Here is a 16,786-nt window from a genome sequence, read left to right as displayed (position 1 = left end):
ATATCTTATGAGGAAACACATGATATCAAAATGTCCACGTTACACTTTGAGCACTTGACTATCATGGCGCCTTACATGGTGCCTTACAGGTTTCTTACATGGTGCCTTATCATGGTGCCTTACAGGTTTCTTACTATAAAGCTACTATTTTCTAAAACAAGACAAAATCAGAGACGGAGAAAAACCGTAAGAGACTTTTTTTTAAAGATTATTATTATTATTATTATTATTATTAAGATTTTATTTATTTGTTCTTGAGAGACACACACAGAGCGAGAGAGGCAGAGACACAGGCAGAGGGAGAAGCAGGCTCCAGGGCTGAAGGCGGCACTAAACCGCTGAGCCACCTGGGCTGCCCAAGAGACTCTTAATCATAGGAAACAAACTGAGGGTTGATGGAGGTTAGCAGGGGATGTGGTAACTGAGTGATGGGCATTAAGGAGGACATGTGATGAAATGAGCCCTGGGTATTACATAAGACTGATGAGTCACTGACCTCTACCTCTGAAACTAATTAATAAATTATATGTCAATTAAATGAAATTAAATAAAATTTAAAAAAATTTTAAAAATAAAGTTACTATTTTCCCTTTGTAATTGGTAAGAATTTTGTGGGGGAGATAAAAAGATATTTGACACAATCAAGGAAATCTGATTATGGACTGAAGTTAGATGATAGCAAGGAATGATCTATTTTGTTAAGTGTGAGCATTGTGGTTATAAGAGAAAAAAACCCCATCTTTTAGAAATGCATATTTTTTAGAGGTATGTAGGGTGAGATTTGTCTTAAAAATTCAGGAAAAAAAAGAGAGGCAAAAAACCCAGATAAAATAAATATGGCAAAAACTTGATAATTGTTAGATCTAGGTGAAAAGTATATGAAGGTTCATTGTATTCATCTTTCTACCTTTGTGTACGTTTGAAACTTTACTATGAGGCCATTATGCAAGATAAGGGGACAATCTAAACCAACTGGAGGGGATACTGCAACTTGGAAGTGAAGAAAAACAATGACAAAAGATAGGAGAGCATTTCCAGGTGATATCGTTTGATTTTTATCAACATAGAAACAACCACAAATCCAGTTAAGGCCAGTGAGGAAAAAGAAGTTGAAATATTGTTTGTAACACTCAGAGTTGTCTGACTTCTACAGGAGGAAGCAAAAACTTGAGATTAGCTATAGCTTTTATTTTTTATTTTATTTTTTTAAGATTTATTTATTTATGATAGACAGAGAGAGAGAGAGAGAGAGAGAGAGCGGGGCAGAGACCCAGGAGGATGGAGAAGCATGCTCCATGCCAGGAGCCCAACGTGGTTCTCGATCCCGGGACTCCAGGATTGCACCCTGGGCCAAAGGCAGGCACTAAACCGCTGAGCCACCCAGGGATCCCCAGCTATAGCTTTTATAAAGGCCTTTACGACTTACAAAGTACTTTCACAGTAGATAGGTAGGTAGACAGACCCTGACTCTCTCAACTACCATTTCTTTTTTTTTTTTTAATTTTTTTTTTAATTTTTATTTATTTATGATAGTCACAGAGAGATAGAGAGAGAGGCAGAGACACAGGCAGAGGGAGAAGCAGGCTCCATGCACCGGGAGCCCGACGTGGGATTCGATCCCGGGTCTCCAGGATCGTGCCCTGGGCCAAAGGCAGGCGCCAAACCGCTGCGCCACCCAGGGATCCCTCAACTACCATTTCTACAGTGCAGATGGAGCAGCAGATGATGTGGCTGTTCAAGAGCACACTGCAGGTCAGTGTGGCTTGGCTGACTAAAAAGCCCTGCCCCTGCGCTCTTTCTGTTACACAGAACCACAATGGCTCATGTACTAGGCAATACAATGATAACTTCCTTAAATTAAATGCATGTTGCTTAGCACAACTTTCTTAGGCATTTCGCAAATTCTAACTTCTCAAATACAAATATTTCTTCCCTTACCCCTTCCTGGGCAATTCACCCCTACAGCCACTAGGTGGGGGCTGAGCAAGGCAAGTGTCCAGGATGGAATAGGACACTAAAGGGTGTACCTCCTCCTAAAGTACTAATTACATAGGGGAGAAAAGTAACTTTTCAGGGGATTACCTGGCAGATACCACCTTAGCCAAATGATCAAAGTGGACATCATCAGTAATGGGACAAATTAAAATCATGTACCACCTGACAGGATACAACATGAAGAACATAGATAGCACTGATTTAGTGATATTTCTGTCAAAGATGCAGAACTGAATCAAATCCTAAGGAATCAACCAGACAAACTCAAACTGCAAGATATTCTATAAAAAAAAGTACACTCTCATTTTCAAAAGCTTCAAGGTCCTCAAAATCTAGGAAATAGAAAAACTGTTCCAGATTGAAGAAGATTTAAAAGACATGACATCTATGGGCACTTGGGTGGCTCAGTGGTTGAGCATCTGTCTTCCACTCAGGGCATGATCCTGGGGTCCTGGGATCAAATCCCACATTGGGCTCCCTGCAGGGAGCCTGCTTCTCCCTCTGCCTGTATCTCTGCTCCTATCTCTCATGAATAAATAAAATCTTAAAAAAAAAAAAGACATGACATCTAAAAGCAGCAAATGATTCTCAATGGGATCCTTTGCTATAATGACATTACTGTGTCAACTGAAGAAACTTTAGAGTAGGATCTGAGGATCATCAGATGGTAGCAATCAGTGTTAATTTCCTGTCTTTGATGGTTATATACTGGTTCTGTAAGAATGTGACAGTTAAAAAAAATATCCACTAACTCTTTGATACTCTTCATTTGAAGAGGTAGAGCCTAATTTCCCTCCACCTGAGTGTGGGTTGAACATAGGGACTCACTTCTAACAAAACAAAGTTGAAGCAACTAACCAGCTTCAAAGACAGGTCACAGAAGACACTCAAACTCTACTGCTCTCCTGGATCACTTGCACTGGGAGGAGTTAACATCCATGGATGAGGATAATTAGTCTATGGAGAGGCCCACATGGTGAGGCTCTGAGAGAATCCTGTCAAAGTGACATGAGTGAGCCATCTTGGAAATAAGTCTTCCAGCCTCTGTCGAGTCCTCAGAGACGATAGGCCCAGCTAAGAGCTTGACTGCAACCACATGAATTCTACTGAAACATGCCACACAGCTAAGCTTCTCCCAGATTCCCAACCTTAAAAACTGTGGGAGATAATGAACATTTATAGTTTTAGACTGCTAAGTTTTATGGTACTTTGTTAAGCAGCATTAAATAACACAAGGGGAACATCCTTACTTGTAAGAATTACATCATCAAGTTCAAAAAATGAGAGGGGGTCATGGCAACTTACTCTCGAATGGTTCAGAAAAAAAAAGTTCGGTACTGTTCTTACAACTTTTTTATACATCTGAGATTATTTCAAAATAAAAACTTTAAAAGATACCAAACAGATTTATCATTAATTTTTCAAAGGCTCAACATAAATAGCATAAACAGCAAGCAGCCACTGCTATCCTATATTAAGTTTTAAAAAAATAATCAACTATTAAGGGCCAGTGTTCTTTTTTTTCCTTCTTCCAGGATTATAGCTATTATGTATAATGAAATAAGATAAGTCTCACTTCTTACACCCTGAAGTCACTTATATGGCTCTTCCCTACTATCAAAGTATGCTTGCCACTACCAGAAGTCAAACAATCCATATATAATGGACATGACACCATAGGATTCCTGCTCTTCCAAATGACCAGCATCAATGTAAGTGTTAGTTTTTTTTTATAAATTTAATTTTAATTTTATTTTTTAAAAGTAATCTCTACACCCAGCATGGGACTCCAACTCACAACTCCAAGATCAAGAGTCACACACTCCACTGACTAAGCCAGGCAAGCACTCCTACAAGTCTTAGTTTTTAGCATTAAATCAAGAAATAGGGATCCCTGGGTGGCGCAGCGGTTTGGCGCCTGCCTTTGGCCCAGGGCGCGATCCTGGAGACCCGGGATCGAATCCCACGTCAGGCTCCCAGTGCATAGAGCCTGCTTCTCCCTCTGCCTGTGTCTCTGCCTCTCTCTATCTCTCTGTGACTATCATAAATAAATAAAAATTAAAATAAATAAATAAATAAATCAAGAAATAATGGGCTTTCAAATGCAATAAGTATGTATGTGACCTGTTTAGAGCTAATTCAAAGAAACAACTGAAAGGCATATTTTAAACCACGGAAATGTGAATATGTGAATATTATTAGATCATTAAGGAATTATTATTCATTTTGGTTAGGGATAATAATGGTATAATAGTTATATTTTAAAGAAACCTTGTTCAACATACATACAGAGTGAAATAATATGCTATTTGGAATTTTCATTAATACTCTAGAAAACAACAAAAATTCATAAGGTACACTCGTCTAAAAGTAGTGAGTTTAGGGCAGCCCCAGTGGCTCGGCGGTTTGGCGCCACCTTCATTCTGGGATGTGAATTTCCAGGGGATCGAGTCCCACGAAGGGCTCCTTGCATGGAGCCTGCTTCTCCCTCTGCCTCTCTCTCTCTCGGTGTCTCTCATGAATTAATAAATAAAAAAAATATATATAAAAAATGTGAGTTTATTTAAATTCATTTTACATTCTAAGGGATGTAAGTGACTAAGGGATAATGAAGGCTATTTTGAGTAAATTATGTTATTAAAAGAGCTATTATACATTAAAGAGTTTTTTAGGACAAAAAAAAGTTATAAAGTCAAAAGACAACTGACAAACTGGGAGAACATATTCACAACACATACCACAAACAAGAGGCCAATATTCCAGTATATAAAGGGACAGATAATTCAAAACATGACTTTTTTTTTTTTAAGATTTTATTAATTTATTCATGAGAGACACACAGAGAGAGGCAGAGACATTTGGCAGCAGGCTCCTTGTGGGGAGCCCAGTGTTGAACTCAATCCCAGGACCTCAGAATCACAACCTGAGCCAAAGGCAGACAGATGCTCAACCACTAAACCACCCCAGGTGCCCCCATAATGACTCTTAAACAGGAAAACGTGTTCAAACTCAAACACAGAACAGCTCTAAGGTATCATTTCTCACCAATGAGACTGCCCAGTTAAAATATAGGACAATTGCACATTCTGTTTGTGAGGCTATGGGGAAAATAAACACTCTACACTGCTGGTGGGAATGCAAATTGGCACAACTTTCCTATGGGCAATTTGGCAATGCTAACAAAACTACATATATATCTGCTTATCTTTTCCTCCAGCAAATTCTACTTCTAGAATTCTACCCTGAAAGTATACCAACAACAATACAAAACACACATGGTCATGGTTATTCAGTATCTTTTTGTAATTGCAGAATACTAGACACAAAGTACCCAAAGAGTGGTTGAATAAGCTATATATCTCCACATAAGAGAGTATTAAGAAGCTAAAAAAATAGGAAAAAACAAAGATGATCTCTTTGAAGTGCTGCGGAGTAAATGCATGAAGGAAAATGCAAAAGAGTATCTGTAGTGTGCTGCCCTTCATGTATGAAAAAAGGAGATAAAAGGAAGTACACATATCTGTTTATTTGTGCAGAAGAAATATAGCAAGGATAAATTAGAAAACTAACGAGATTGGTTACCTATAAAGGGTAAGTGAGGGGAGAAAAGAATGAGAATGGGGTGGCAGGGATGACGAGTGAGTGATACTTTGAGTTAACCTTTTTATACAACTTTAACTCCCGGAACCACAGTCATGTTTCACATACCCTTCACCGACTCTCCTGAATACCACACACACACACAATTTTCTCTCTCTCTGTCTCTCTCCCTCTCCAGCCCCCAGGAGGTGGGAGAACCTAAAAAAAATAGCATACAGACACTAACAAATAAACCTAACTATTATAAATGAGACATACAATCACCCTGAATGAGGTAGGGAGAAAGAGAACGAAGCTAAGTTAACAGTAACCTGATGGAATACTGCAAGATTAAAAGACAAAGAGCTGGACGGAACTACTGTAAGCTAGCTAGTGAGTGTTTCTCACAGAGGTTAGCAATTCTGAAACTACGTTATGTGCATATTACAAATAAACAAATAAAGGACTACACTGTAGACAAATTAGCCAGGTTTCTCACTGTTGGAGAAAGAAATGACAAATAAGGAAAGGCGGAGGGCTGGAACTACCCTGTCGTGTTTCACTGGAATCCAAGCTATCAGTGCAAATGCAGTATAGCCCTGTATATACACGTGTTAGCTGATATACATACAACTCCTATTTCTGTCCATTGAAAGAGTCTAGAAGCGACATCTGGGGAGCATAACACTTAAGTCTTTATTTCTAAATCTCATTCTCCAATCAAAGGAACCAGAGCTCTTCAGAGAAGTAGCTGATACTTGGCCTGGGATGTAGAAATTACTAGATAAGCCAGAAATATTTTGTGATGCCAGAAAGTAAAGAAGTACTTAAAAAAAAAAAAAAAAAAAGATGAGGCCTATCAAAAAAACAATGGAACTAACCTTAAGAAGTTCATTATGGGGGCACTAGAGTGGCTCAGTGGTTGAGTGTCTGCCTTTGGCTCAGGTTGTGATCCCAGGGTCCTGGGATCAAGTTCCACATCAGGCTCCCTACGAGGAACCTGCTTCTCCCTCTTCTTATGTCTTGCCTCTCAGTGTCTCTCATGAAAGAATATATAAAATCTTTAAAAAAAACTCACAAAAACCCCTCCCCATGGCCAAAACAAGAATAATTTGAGCAACTAGAGTTCACACTGATATAATCAATTAAATAAGTGGAGACAGGAAGAAAGACATAAAAAACCATCAGGCAAACATCACATTAATAACTGCTGCAGGGGCGCCCGAGAGGCTCAGTCAGCTGGGCGTCTGCCTCTGGTTCGGGTCATGATCTCTGGGTCCTGGGATTGAGCCCTGTGGGCTCCCTGCTCAGCAGGGAGTCTGCTTCTCCCTCTCCCTCTGCCCCTCCCCCTGCTCATGTTCTCTCTCTCAAATAAATAGAATCTTAAAAAAAAATGTTGCAGAAAAGATCCACTGAAGGATAAAATTGAGCAAAACTTTATAAACAGGATATCTGCAAAGCCTTAAAGCATCTTTCCTCAAGGTATTTATTAACTACAAAGGGAAAGACAAAGAAAGCCACAGAAACCACCTTAACCAGATGACCAAGTCAACATGATCAATAATTAGACATATCCACATCATGATCACCATGAGATGATGCAATGAGGACTCATTTCTGTGGTATTCTTCCAAAGTATGCATAACCTTGGTCTAATCATGAGGTAAAGTTAGACACTTACTGAGCAATATTCGACAGAATCCCTGATTAATATGATCATGAAAGATATACAAGGACTGAGGAACTGTTAAAGGCTTCAAGAGACTATGGAGAAATAATGAAATGCAATGTAAGATCCTCAAGAACAGGCATTAGTGAGGAAACTGGTGAAATGTACATGAAATCTTTTGTTTTGTTAATTACATGTTCCAATGTTAACTTCCTGCTTTTGATAACTGGATTATCAATCGTGTAAGATGATAAATAAATAAAAAATCTTAAAAAAAAAAAAAAGGGCACCTGGGTGGCTTAGTGGTTGAGCACCTGTCTTTGGCTCAGGTCATGATCCTGGGATCAAGTCCTGCATTGGGCGTCCCACAGGGAGCCTGCTTCTCCCTCTGCCTGTGTTTCTGCCTTTTGTGTCTCTCATAATAAAAAACAATAAAAAATCTTTTAAAAAAAAAGTTCGTGTAAGATGTTACCATTAGGGGATCCCTGGGTGGCGCAGCGGTTTGGCGCCTGCCTTTGGCCCAGGGCGCGATCCTGGAGACCCGGGATCAAGTCCCATATCGGGCTCCCGGTGCATGGAGCCTGCTTCTCCCTCCGCCTGTGTCTCTGCCTCTCTCTCTCTCTGTGACTATCATAAATAAATAAAAAAAATTAAAAAAAAAATTTAAGATGTTACCATTAGAAGCTTGGGGAGGGATATATTAAAACTATTTTTATAACTTTATTCTAAGTTTAAAATTAGTTCAAAATAGGAGTGCCTGGCTGGCTCAGTTGGCAGAGCATGCAACTTCTGATCTTAGGGTTGTAAGTTTGAGCCCCACGCTGGGTATGGAGATTACTTAAAAATAAAATTAGTTCAAAATAGGAAGTTTTAAAAACACACTCACACACACACACGTATGCATTTATATAAATGACTAGAATTTATAGGAAGAGACAAACAAGGAGATTCTTTTTTTTTTTTTTTAAAGGAAGGAGATTCTTTCTTGCATGTTCTAGCTGAGTCCAGCTAGAACTACAGGTGGGGGTAATTGACATTTTTCTCTCATTTTAGACTGAACAAAGCTGAGGACAGTTTTCAAAGTACCATCTGCGTCCAACATGAACATTAATACCTTACATACCTCGATCATGTAGGGCTAATAAAACCCGTTCATACAAGCACGCTCTGTAGAGGTCTCCAGGAATAGGCTTTCCTGCCCAGCAGTCAAGTTCAAGCTTCTCAGGGTCAGGGGCATGGGGATCGGGCTCAGCTAGAATATACCGATAGCCGTCTTTGTTAAACGGGTGTTCCAAGGGGTAGCCATGAGGGGGAAGGCGCTGAGCAGAAAACAAAGGGTCACTGCAGAAAGGAAAAAATAAAATCAAGAAACTAAAACTCCCTCTAGCTCAAATGCCATCAAATCTGTAAGAAGGACATCTGATTTGTTAGATTTCAAGAGGAACACATGCAAGGTCACAAATGTTTTCCATTGCTCAAATAGATGATCCTGCCCTCTGCAGGCAAACCAGGAAAAGATTTGCTTTTAAATTTAACGAAGTGGTTTTGGTCAAATTACTCTCTAGTCTGTAGGAATATCTTTGAAACAGAGCCAGTACTTCATAAGGGAGAGAAAGGGAGAGAAAGGGAGAAGGAAACAATGACAATTTCCTTTAGTATATTAATTACTATTAACTAATGACATAAACTCAGAGATATGAGCACTTACTACCTTGCCAAGCTAAATAAGACCAGGATTTATTGAACAAAGCAAAGGGAAGAGGCACAGCAAAGATGAGGTAAAAGAGCTCAAGTTCAATATTGGGTCTGCTCTCCCTCTCCCCAACCTACCCTTTCTCGAGATGTCCTACAGAACTTAACTCCACAGGATGCTGCCCCAGGGCTGATTTTAACAAATCTGTAAATCAGGATTCCTAGCCTGGGATTATTTTACCCCTCAAAGTGCTCAAGATTTGAGAAAAATGAACAGGCTTTTTAATCTCAGACACCTGAGCTAGTGTAGAGTACAGTTCTTTTCCCTCTGATGGACTGTGCCAACACCAAAGAATGGTGTAACAGTGGGAGCGGGTGTTCTGCCCACCTCCGGGCCTTCTTGGTGGTCCCTGTGGTCCCTCCATCCTGCTGCTTGCGCTTAGCTCCTCTTCCTTTTCCACTGCTTCCTGCTGCAATTCCCCCTTTGAAGAGAAGGCAGATCACTTTCAATGAGTTGTGACAGAAGCTTCCCAGGATATGGAAATTCCATGGAGACTAACACTCCTGACGTGCATTTGTGTAACACCACACACAGGAGGATTTCCTTCCTGAAAGCACAGTGGGTTTTACCTTGGTTCTGAAAGAGTCTGCTGAGCTTCTCACAGCTCAGAACACTGGGCTCTGGTGGTAAGCTCAAAGGAACGTAGCACTGATAACACCGGTATTACATTTTCAACCTTCCTTTCTTAATAAACTATAACTACAAGTACACTCTTTCTGAGGATGTGACACAAATGCATTTTCACTCATCCAGATTCCAAATACCCACATCTAAAAACAATTGCAAGAGTAACATTTTTTCCCACCCAAATCAATACAAACATTCACAAAGAATATCCTCAGTATAAGGAGATGTTCACTCGCTTGAACTGTGCATGATATATTCCATAAACATAATAAAGGCACAATATCTGCTAAAGCACTTAACTAGAATATCCAACAAGACAAAGGTACATAAAACATAGAAAACAGAAACGGAAATACTAAAAAGGTGTTTCTCTCCAGTGCTACTAGGTATCCACTCCAGTTGCACATGACACAAGTAGAAAGGCTTTAAATTTAGCAGGCAACTTTTACAATTACTGTGCCAATGTATAAAATTCAAGTTAGATTAACCTAGCTTGTGGAATTAAGAGCAAATATCAATAGACAATTTATATATGTCATACAAAAATTAATTTAGCTACATACTCAGGCCACAAGGACTCCTACCTAGGGATTTCTGAAATAGGTACTTTGAAATCCTTGTCCAGTTCTGTCTTTCCTCTCAATTTGTTTTTCCATCTGCCAGAAAATGTCCCTGAACTGCAGGAAAACACCTTTATGGAAACAACTACATAGAGTACTGTATCTTAATTTGGGGCAAGCTTGGAAATTATCAGCAGTTCTGCTGCAATAAAAAAGATCAAGACATTGAGAGCAAGTCATATTCTGCACATACAGGACCAGATTCACACAGAACTTCCTTTTATGAACATATCAGGTATTATTCCTATTTTTCATAACAAGGTTTAATGTTAAACTGTTGCAACATCCATTATCTCTAGTTTGAGTTACCCTAAAAAACTATTAATTTTTAACTGTTACTTGTATTTTGATTAATTTAAGAGAGAAGTTTTAGATCTACCTGAAATAAAGCTACTAAGGGGACTGCTGGCCATGTTAGGCAGAATATGACAATGTATAAGCTTTTAATTACTAACATTCAACTGGAACTATGGTTTCATATCAAGTGCTATTGCCACCATTTTCACGATGCTTTAAAATTTCAACTTAGTTTTAGCTTCTACCACAACTCAGCAAAAAGCATTTTCCAAACCACATAATACTTAAGTCTGAGAGGCTGAAAGAAGACAGAGGAGGAATTCACCTCCAAAAGAGGCTCCACCTGTAAGAACAGAAGTGGCACCATGTATTTGTCAGATTTTAAACAATTAAAAGGGGAAAAAATGGTGTAAAAAGATAAACAATATGCTTAGCTATTTCCAACCCATCTTAGAATATTAGTAACAGTGGAAATGATTATAGATTTAAGATGCTATCGGACAAGTTAATGACACCATGTGTTAGCTGAATAGCTAGCTACCTCCCAGCTACCCCAACTTTCATTAGATTACCATTAATCCTGAAGGCCATTCCTGTCATTAGGTGGATTACTGATAGAAAAGCATCTATAGTGAGTGATCAGTACAGAAATGCTGTCATGGGAATAAACTAAAGTTTCAGGGCAAGAAAAATGAGAAGATGGGCAAAGGAGTTCTGTTAAATAGAAGCTGAATTAGGAGTAAGAGCAGAGAGCAACTGAATCTACATTAGATGTTAGTGATGAGGATACAGACATACAGATAGGGAGTCTAAAATAAACACAGTAAATCTAACCTTAAACCTGTATGTTGTCTTATGCTAAATCTGTTTCACTTAAGATCAAACTATGGTGTAAAGGGACAAAAAGATCTCCACTACCATCTGTCTAATCTTTAGCTAGCTTCCAAAAACTGAGTTCGGGACTGTAAAGCCTCTGTAAATATCCAGTTAAGAGTCAACCCAAAGGATGCCCAATGCTAGGCATATTTGGATTCAACAGCTTACAAGTGTTTCATCAAGGAGACATTTAAACACTTACCATTTAGAGTCCCACTTGTAGACACAGCACTGCTTTGCTTTTGGTTGTCATAAGCAGGACCAATGTTACTAAGATCCTAGAGGGAAAAACATATTCAATTATAAAGGCTATATAATCAAACCACTCTGGCAATGCTCAAAAAACCAGGAAATTCTAATAGAATGTGAATTAAAACTGACAACCCTAAGAATGTGAATCAAAACTGACAACCCTGAAATTTGCAGGGTCCCAAACCTGGATGCTTCAGAGATCAGCAAGTAACAAGTGTGAAGTGGGCCAAATGTAAGGATCACAGTGGTTAAGAATGCATTGGGGGTGGAGTGGTGGAGGGGGGCAATGGCAAACAGCAGTGCCTAAGCCTCGTTTTCTCAGCTCCCTGTGGGAATTCAGGCCCATTGTAATCAGATCTTTTAGAAAAAAAAGACAGAAATCTGAATTTCTAAAATTGGCACATTAAGTTAACAAATGCTGGACTCATCTACTCTAAGAAGACTGACTGATTTATGAGTCTGTTTTGCAGAAGCTGACTGATCAAGGATAAGGCTAGCTAAGACTGGAGCAAACAGGGAATCCCTCCAAATGCACAGAAAGGACAAAGAGCAAACAAAATTAACCTCTAGGAGGACATACCCCCAGGTGCCCTCTACCTCATCATCCTGCGCTGCTATTTTTGGAGCAAATGACCCATAAACAGGCTTGATTCCTGAATGCACATGCCGAGAAAGGAGGACACCTCCTTTTGTCCCTATATTAGTTAGCATATTCCATTCAACCTACACACCACTCCCTGACATCCTGACTCCTTATGGTTAAATACACCCAACCCCTATCCTCCGAGAAAGCAGATCTGAGAATTTTTCTCCCATCTCCTTGCTTGAAACCCTGCAATAAAACCCCTTTTCTCTGCTATAAAACTGGTGTCAGGTTTTGGCTTACTGTACATCATTGGGCAATGGACCTGTGTACAGTAACATTTCTGTGTGAAACCCTGAATTTTCGGGACGCCTGGGTGGCTCAGTGGTTGAACACCTGCCTTTGGCCCAGGGTGTGATCCTGGAGTCCCAGAATTGAGTCCCACATTGGGCTCCCTGCATGGAGCCTGCTTCTTTCTCTCTGCCTGTGTCTCTGCCTCTCTCTGTGTGTCTCTCATGAATAATAATAATAAAAAGAAACCTTGAATTTTCAATGCTGACTGATCAAACATTTTTTTTTATAAAGATTTTATTTATTTATTCATGAGAGACAGAGAGAGGGAGAGGGAGAGAGAGAGAGAGAGAGAGAGAGAGAGAGAGAGGCAGAGACACAGGCAGAGGGAGAAGTAGGCTCCATGTAAGGAGCCTGACGTGGGACTCGATCCCGGGACTCCAGGATCACACCCTGGGCGGAAGGTAGGCGCCAAACCGCTGAGCCACCCAGGGATCCCTGATCAAACATTTTAAGGCACAGCTGAAAGATGTGGCTTTCTGCCACACCAAATGTGACCTTTGCCATTGTACAGAGTGGAAATTCTCTTTTTCCTCATTATGCTAGATACACAACACAAATTCTTTTTTTTTTTTTTAAAGATTTTAGTTATTTATTCATAGAGATGCAGAGAAAGAGAGAGAGAGAGAGAGAGAGAGAGAGGCAGAGATACAGGCAGAGGGAGAAGCAGGCTCCATGCAGAGAGCCTGAAGTGGGACCCGATCCAGGGTCTCCAGATCACGCCCTGGGCTGCAGGTGGCGCTAAACCGCTGCGCCACCGGGGCTGCTCCACAACACAAATTCTAATTCACGACAAATTTTTCTTGCTAATATAAAAGTTTTTAAGAGTAAACTTTGAGACAGAAAGAAAATTAGAAGTAACTCAGCACAGCTTATTTGTGGTACAAGTGAGGAAAGTTAAAAAAGATAAAAAGGATATGCATAAAGCCATAACATTAAGGGGAAGAGCCAGAATTAAAATGCTAGTCTCCTGGTTTAAGGCAAGGGCTCCCTCTTCCCACATATAGCAGAAACCCTCTCTTGGAGCCCACAATGTGAGAGGCCTCTAGTGGCAGTGGCAAACAGTAAAATGTTAATAAAGCCCAAATCTCAGTCTCCAAATCAAGAGGAGTACACAGTACCTGATCCAAAAGTCCAAATTTGGGGTAATCTTCTTCTGGGTCCTTACTCCCGGGATCAGGATGTTCCTTTACTAAGAATACATCTCTTTCTTTACTCTAAAAGGAAGCAGTATTTTAGCATTATTGGAGATTCTATACTTCAAAGTGGTGCTGAATGGATGATCAACCAGCAACTCCAATTCCTAAGTGTAATCTCCCAAAATGATACTACTGCTTTCCCCTCTGATTAGAAAATTAACACAAGACCATCCAAAAATTCAAACAGAGAAACTTGAAAAAATGAGAGCCAAAGTCCTTCAGAATCCTCACCTATCCCTCCACCTCACAGAGATAAGCACTGTTAACAGCTTGCTGTTGGCTTCTCCCCAGGTGCTCTCTTTAATTCTAAGGACAATAATGTTTAAAACAGTGTTATTTGTTTTTGTTTTTAAAGCAAAGGAAAAAATAGTCTGCAATGTCAATATAAAATTATACTTGCAAAAGTACAGTAGAAAAGATTTCAGTGTCGTGTATAAAACAACCAGGGTGATATTCACTTTAGACACAACTTTGTGACTGTGTGAAACCTATTAAAATTTACAATTAGCGATACCTCACTCTCCAAGAATTAGAACTAAGTTTTCTCATTTTCTTAGTCATCACATTATTTCAGTGAGACTTAAACAAATTTAATTCTTACAAAGAACACTGACTTCCAAAATGACGAGTCTAATCATTTTAGTCTACTCACCATCGTTTTAACAATGTTATTTGGCCAAGTCATTTTCCCAGGTCTCTGTCTGGTCGTCATGCACTCCCAGTATTTATCAATAAATGGTATGATATCCTAATTTTTAAAACAAAATATATTAAGATTTCTACAGTTGCTTTCAGTTATACTCACAAAAAAGGAAAGAAAACTGCAGCATTTTCAAAGACCTTGTCAGAACTGAGAGAAAAATCCACATTTAGTCTTTTCATGATTAAACAAACACATAATTGCATGCAAACAACATATAGATTGTGAGGAATTTCAAATAAGCATATACATATCTTAGCTACATAGGGCTTACAATCTAGTTGGGAGGGAAAGATCTTCCTCTACCCCATTCTCTTAGGTGCCATTTGGACGACTCCCAAATCATTCTCTCCTGAGTTCTTGTTTCTGCTTCTGACATCTCTATATGGATACCCCCCAGGCACCTCAAACTTCTTATAAGAAAACTATAAACTTTGGAGGGTGCCTGGGGGGCTCAGTTGGTTAAGCGTAGGACTCTTGGTTTTGGTTCAGGTCATGATCTCAGAGTCATGAGATGGAGCCCCAAGTCCAGCTCCCATGCATGGAGCCTGCTTAAGATTCTCTCTCTCCCTCTTCCTCTGCACTTCGCCCCCACCCTCCAAAAAAAGAAAGAAAGAGAAAACTAAACTTTGTATCCTACTTCACAAATCTGCTCTGCTGATTTTTATTCTTGCTCTTAATGCTCAGAATCACCTATTACCTAGAATCACAAGCTGGAAACCATGGGTCATCTTTGATTCTTCTCTTGTGTACAACTTTTACATCTAAACCAACACCAAATTAATTCTTAAGACTTCAGAAATTCTCACCAATTTAGTCTCCTTTCTATCCCCACTGCTTTGATTGTAGTCCTCACCAGTTCTTGCTGGCGTGACTAAAATAATATCTGAGCTTGATCTGACATTGGCCTTCCCCCATTCTCACCATTCTTCCAAAGTCCACCAGAGTCAGAGTCAACCACTAATACCTTCCACCAATTAGTTCCATGAAAACCAAATTTTTACCAAAAGGAACCAGGGTTGGGGCACCTGGCTGGCTCAGTTGGTGGAGCATGTAGCTCTTGATCTCGGGATTGTAAATTCGAGCCCCATGTTGGGTGTAAAGATTACTTAAAAATAGTATCTTTAAAATAAATAAATAAACAAACAAACAAACAAACAAACAATAAAAGGAACCAAGATTGAATCAGGGAAAGTAGAAAGGAAGTCTGGAATATTCTGCTATTACAGAAAGAAGAGTTCAAAAACTGATAGAGACATATCAAAAAGTGTAAGGAGTCAGCAGTCTGACACTGGTCAAATCCAAGCACCAGAATCAGAAATCCAATAATGGACTATAAAAATCCATACATCTGGGGCACCTGGGTAGCTCAGTCGGTTAAGTGTCCATCTTCAGGTCGTGGTCCCAGGGTCCTGGGATTGAGCCCCAGGTTTTTGGCTCCCTGCTCAGTGGGGAGTTTGTGTCTTCCTCTGCCCCTCCCCCACCCCATCTGAAATAAGTAAAATCTTAAAAAAAAAAAAAAAAAAAAACATAAATCCACAGTCATACTTAAAAAGAAATAAAAAAAGAATGGACAGAAAGGAAAACTCTTCTTTACAGAAGAATTGCAAGCAATAAATATATTCTTTTTCACAGCAACCATTCTATTAACTGATTCAGGCTAGGATAATCAGTGGTTGCTAAAATCACTGCTTGAAAGGGTTCAAACAATACATTCACACAATCCCAAGGCATCACCACATAAATTGCTTAATAATTACAAAGAGAAAAGGTCCCTTTACAATGGAGAAATCTGGCAGAGACCTCCTCTTTACCAAAGTAATCAAATTTAGAACCACTAATGATAAAACAGACCAGTATTTTATGTCTCTTGATGTGACACAAGGAAAAATGTACACTATGTACATAATATTCTTGCCAAAAATGTTTAACCTGAGAGGATCAGTTGGTTAAGCATTTGACTCTTGATTTTGGCTCAGGTCATGATTTCAGGGTTGTGAGATCGAGCCCTGTATCAAGTTCCGTACTGGGCGTGGAGCCTGTTTGAGATTCTCTCTCTCCCTCTCCCTTTCTTTGTTCCTCTGCCCCACTTCCCTCTCTAAAAAATAAAAAAATAAAAATAAAAAAATAAAAGTTTAACCTGAATTCAATCATGAGAAAACAATCAGATATAAATGCAACTTGAGGAGCATCATGCCAAACAATTAAGATCCTCAAAATTTTTGTCACAGCAGACTTGGGTGCCTGGTTGGCTCAGTTGGAGGAGCATGAGACACTTAATCTCG

The 16,786-nt window shown here is 39.5% G+C and overlaps 1 protein-coding gene across 1 annotated transcript in view; it reads right to left on the bottom strand.

Moving 5' to 3' along the window:
* ASH2L (ASH2 like, histone lysine methyltransferase complex subunit) overlaps positions 1-16,786 on the bottom strand; it is a 32,239-nt gene that overhangs the window by 7,841 nt on the left and 7,612 nt on the right. Inside the window, exons 6-10 of the mRNA XM_041751979.1 lie at positions 14,454-14,549; positions 13,724-13,819; positions 11,619-11,694; positions 9,324-9,417; positions 8,367-8,584 (exon numbers count right to left, since the gene is read on the bottom strand). Coding sequence (XP_041607913.1) covers positions 8,367-8,584; positions 9,324-9,417; positions 11,619-11,694; positions 13,724-13,819; positions 14,454-14,549 — 580 coding nt within the window. The remainder of the gene's footprint in view (positions 1-8,366; positions 8,585-9,323; positions 9,418-11,618; positions 11,695-13,723; positions 13,820-14,453; positions 14,550-16,786) is intronic.

Source organism: Vulpes lagopus, chromosome 4 (genome assembly GCF_018345385.1).
Source record: "Vulpes lagopus strain Blue_001 chromosome 4, ASM1834538v1, whole genome shotgun sequence".
Classification (NCBI taxonomy): Eukaryota; Metazoa; Chordata; class Mammalia; order Carnivora; family Canidae; genus Vulpes; species Vulpes lagopus.
Note: the sequence above shows the minus strand (reverse complement) of the source record. Positions and strands in the feature narration are given on the sequence as shown.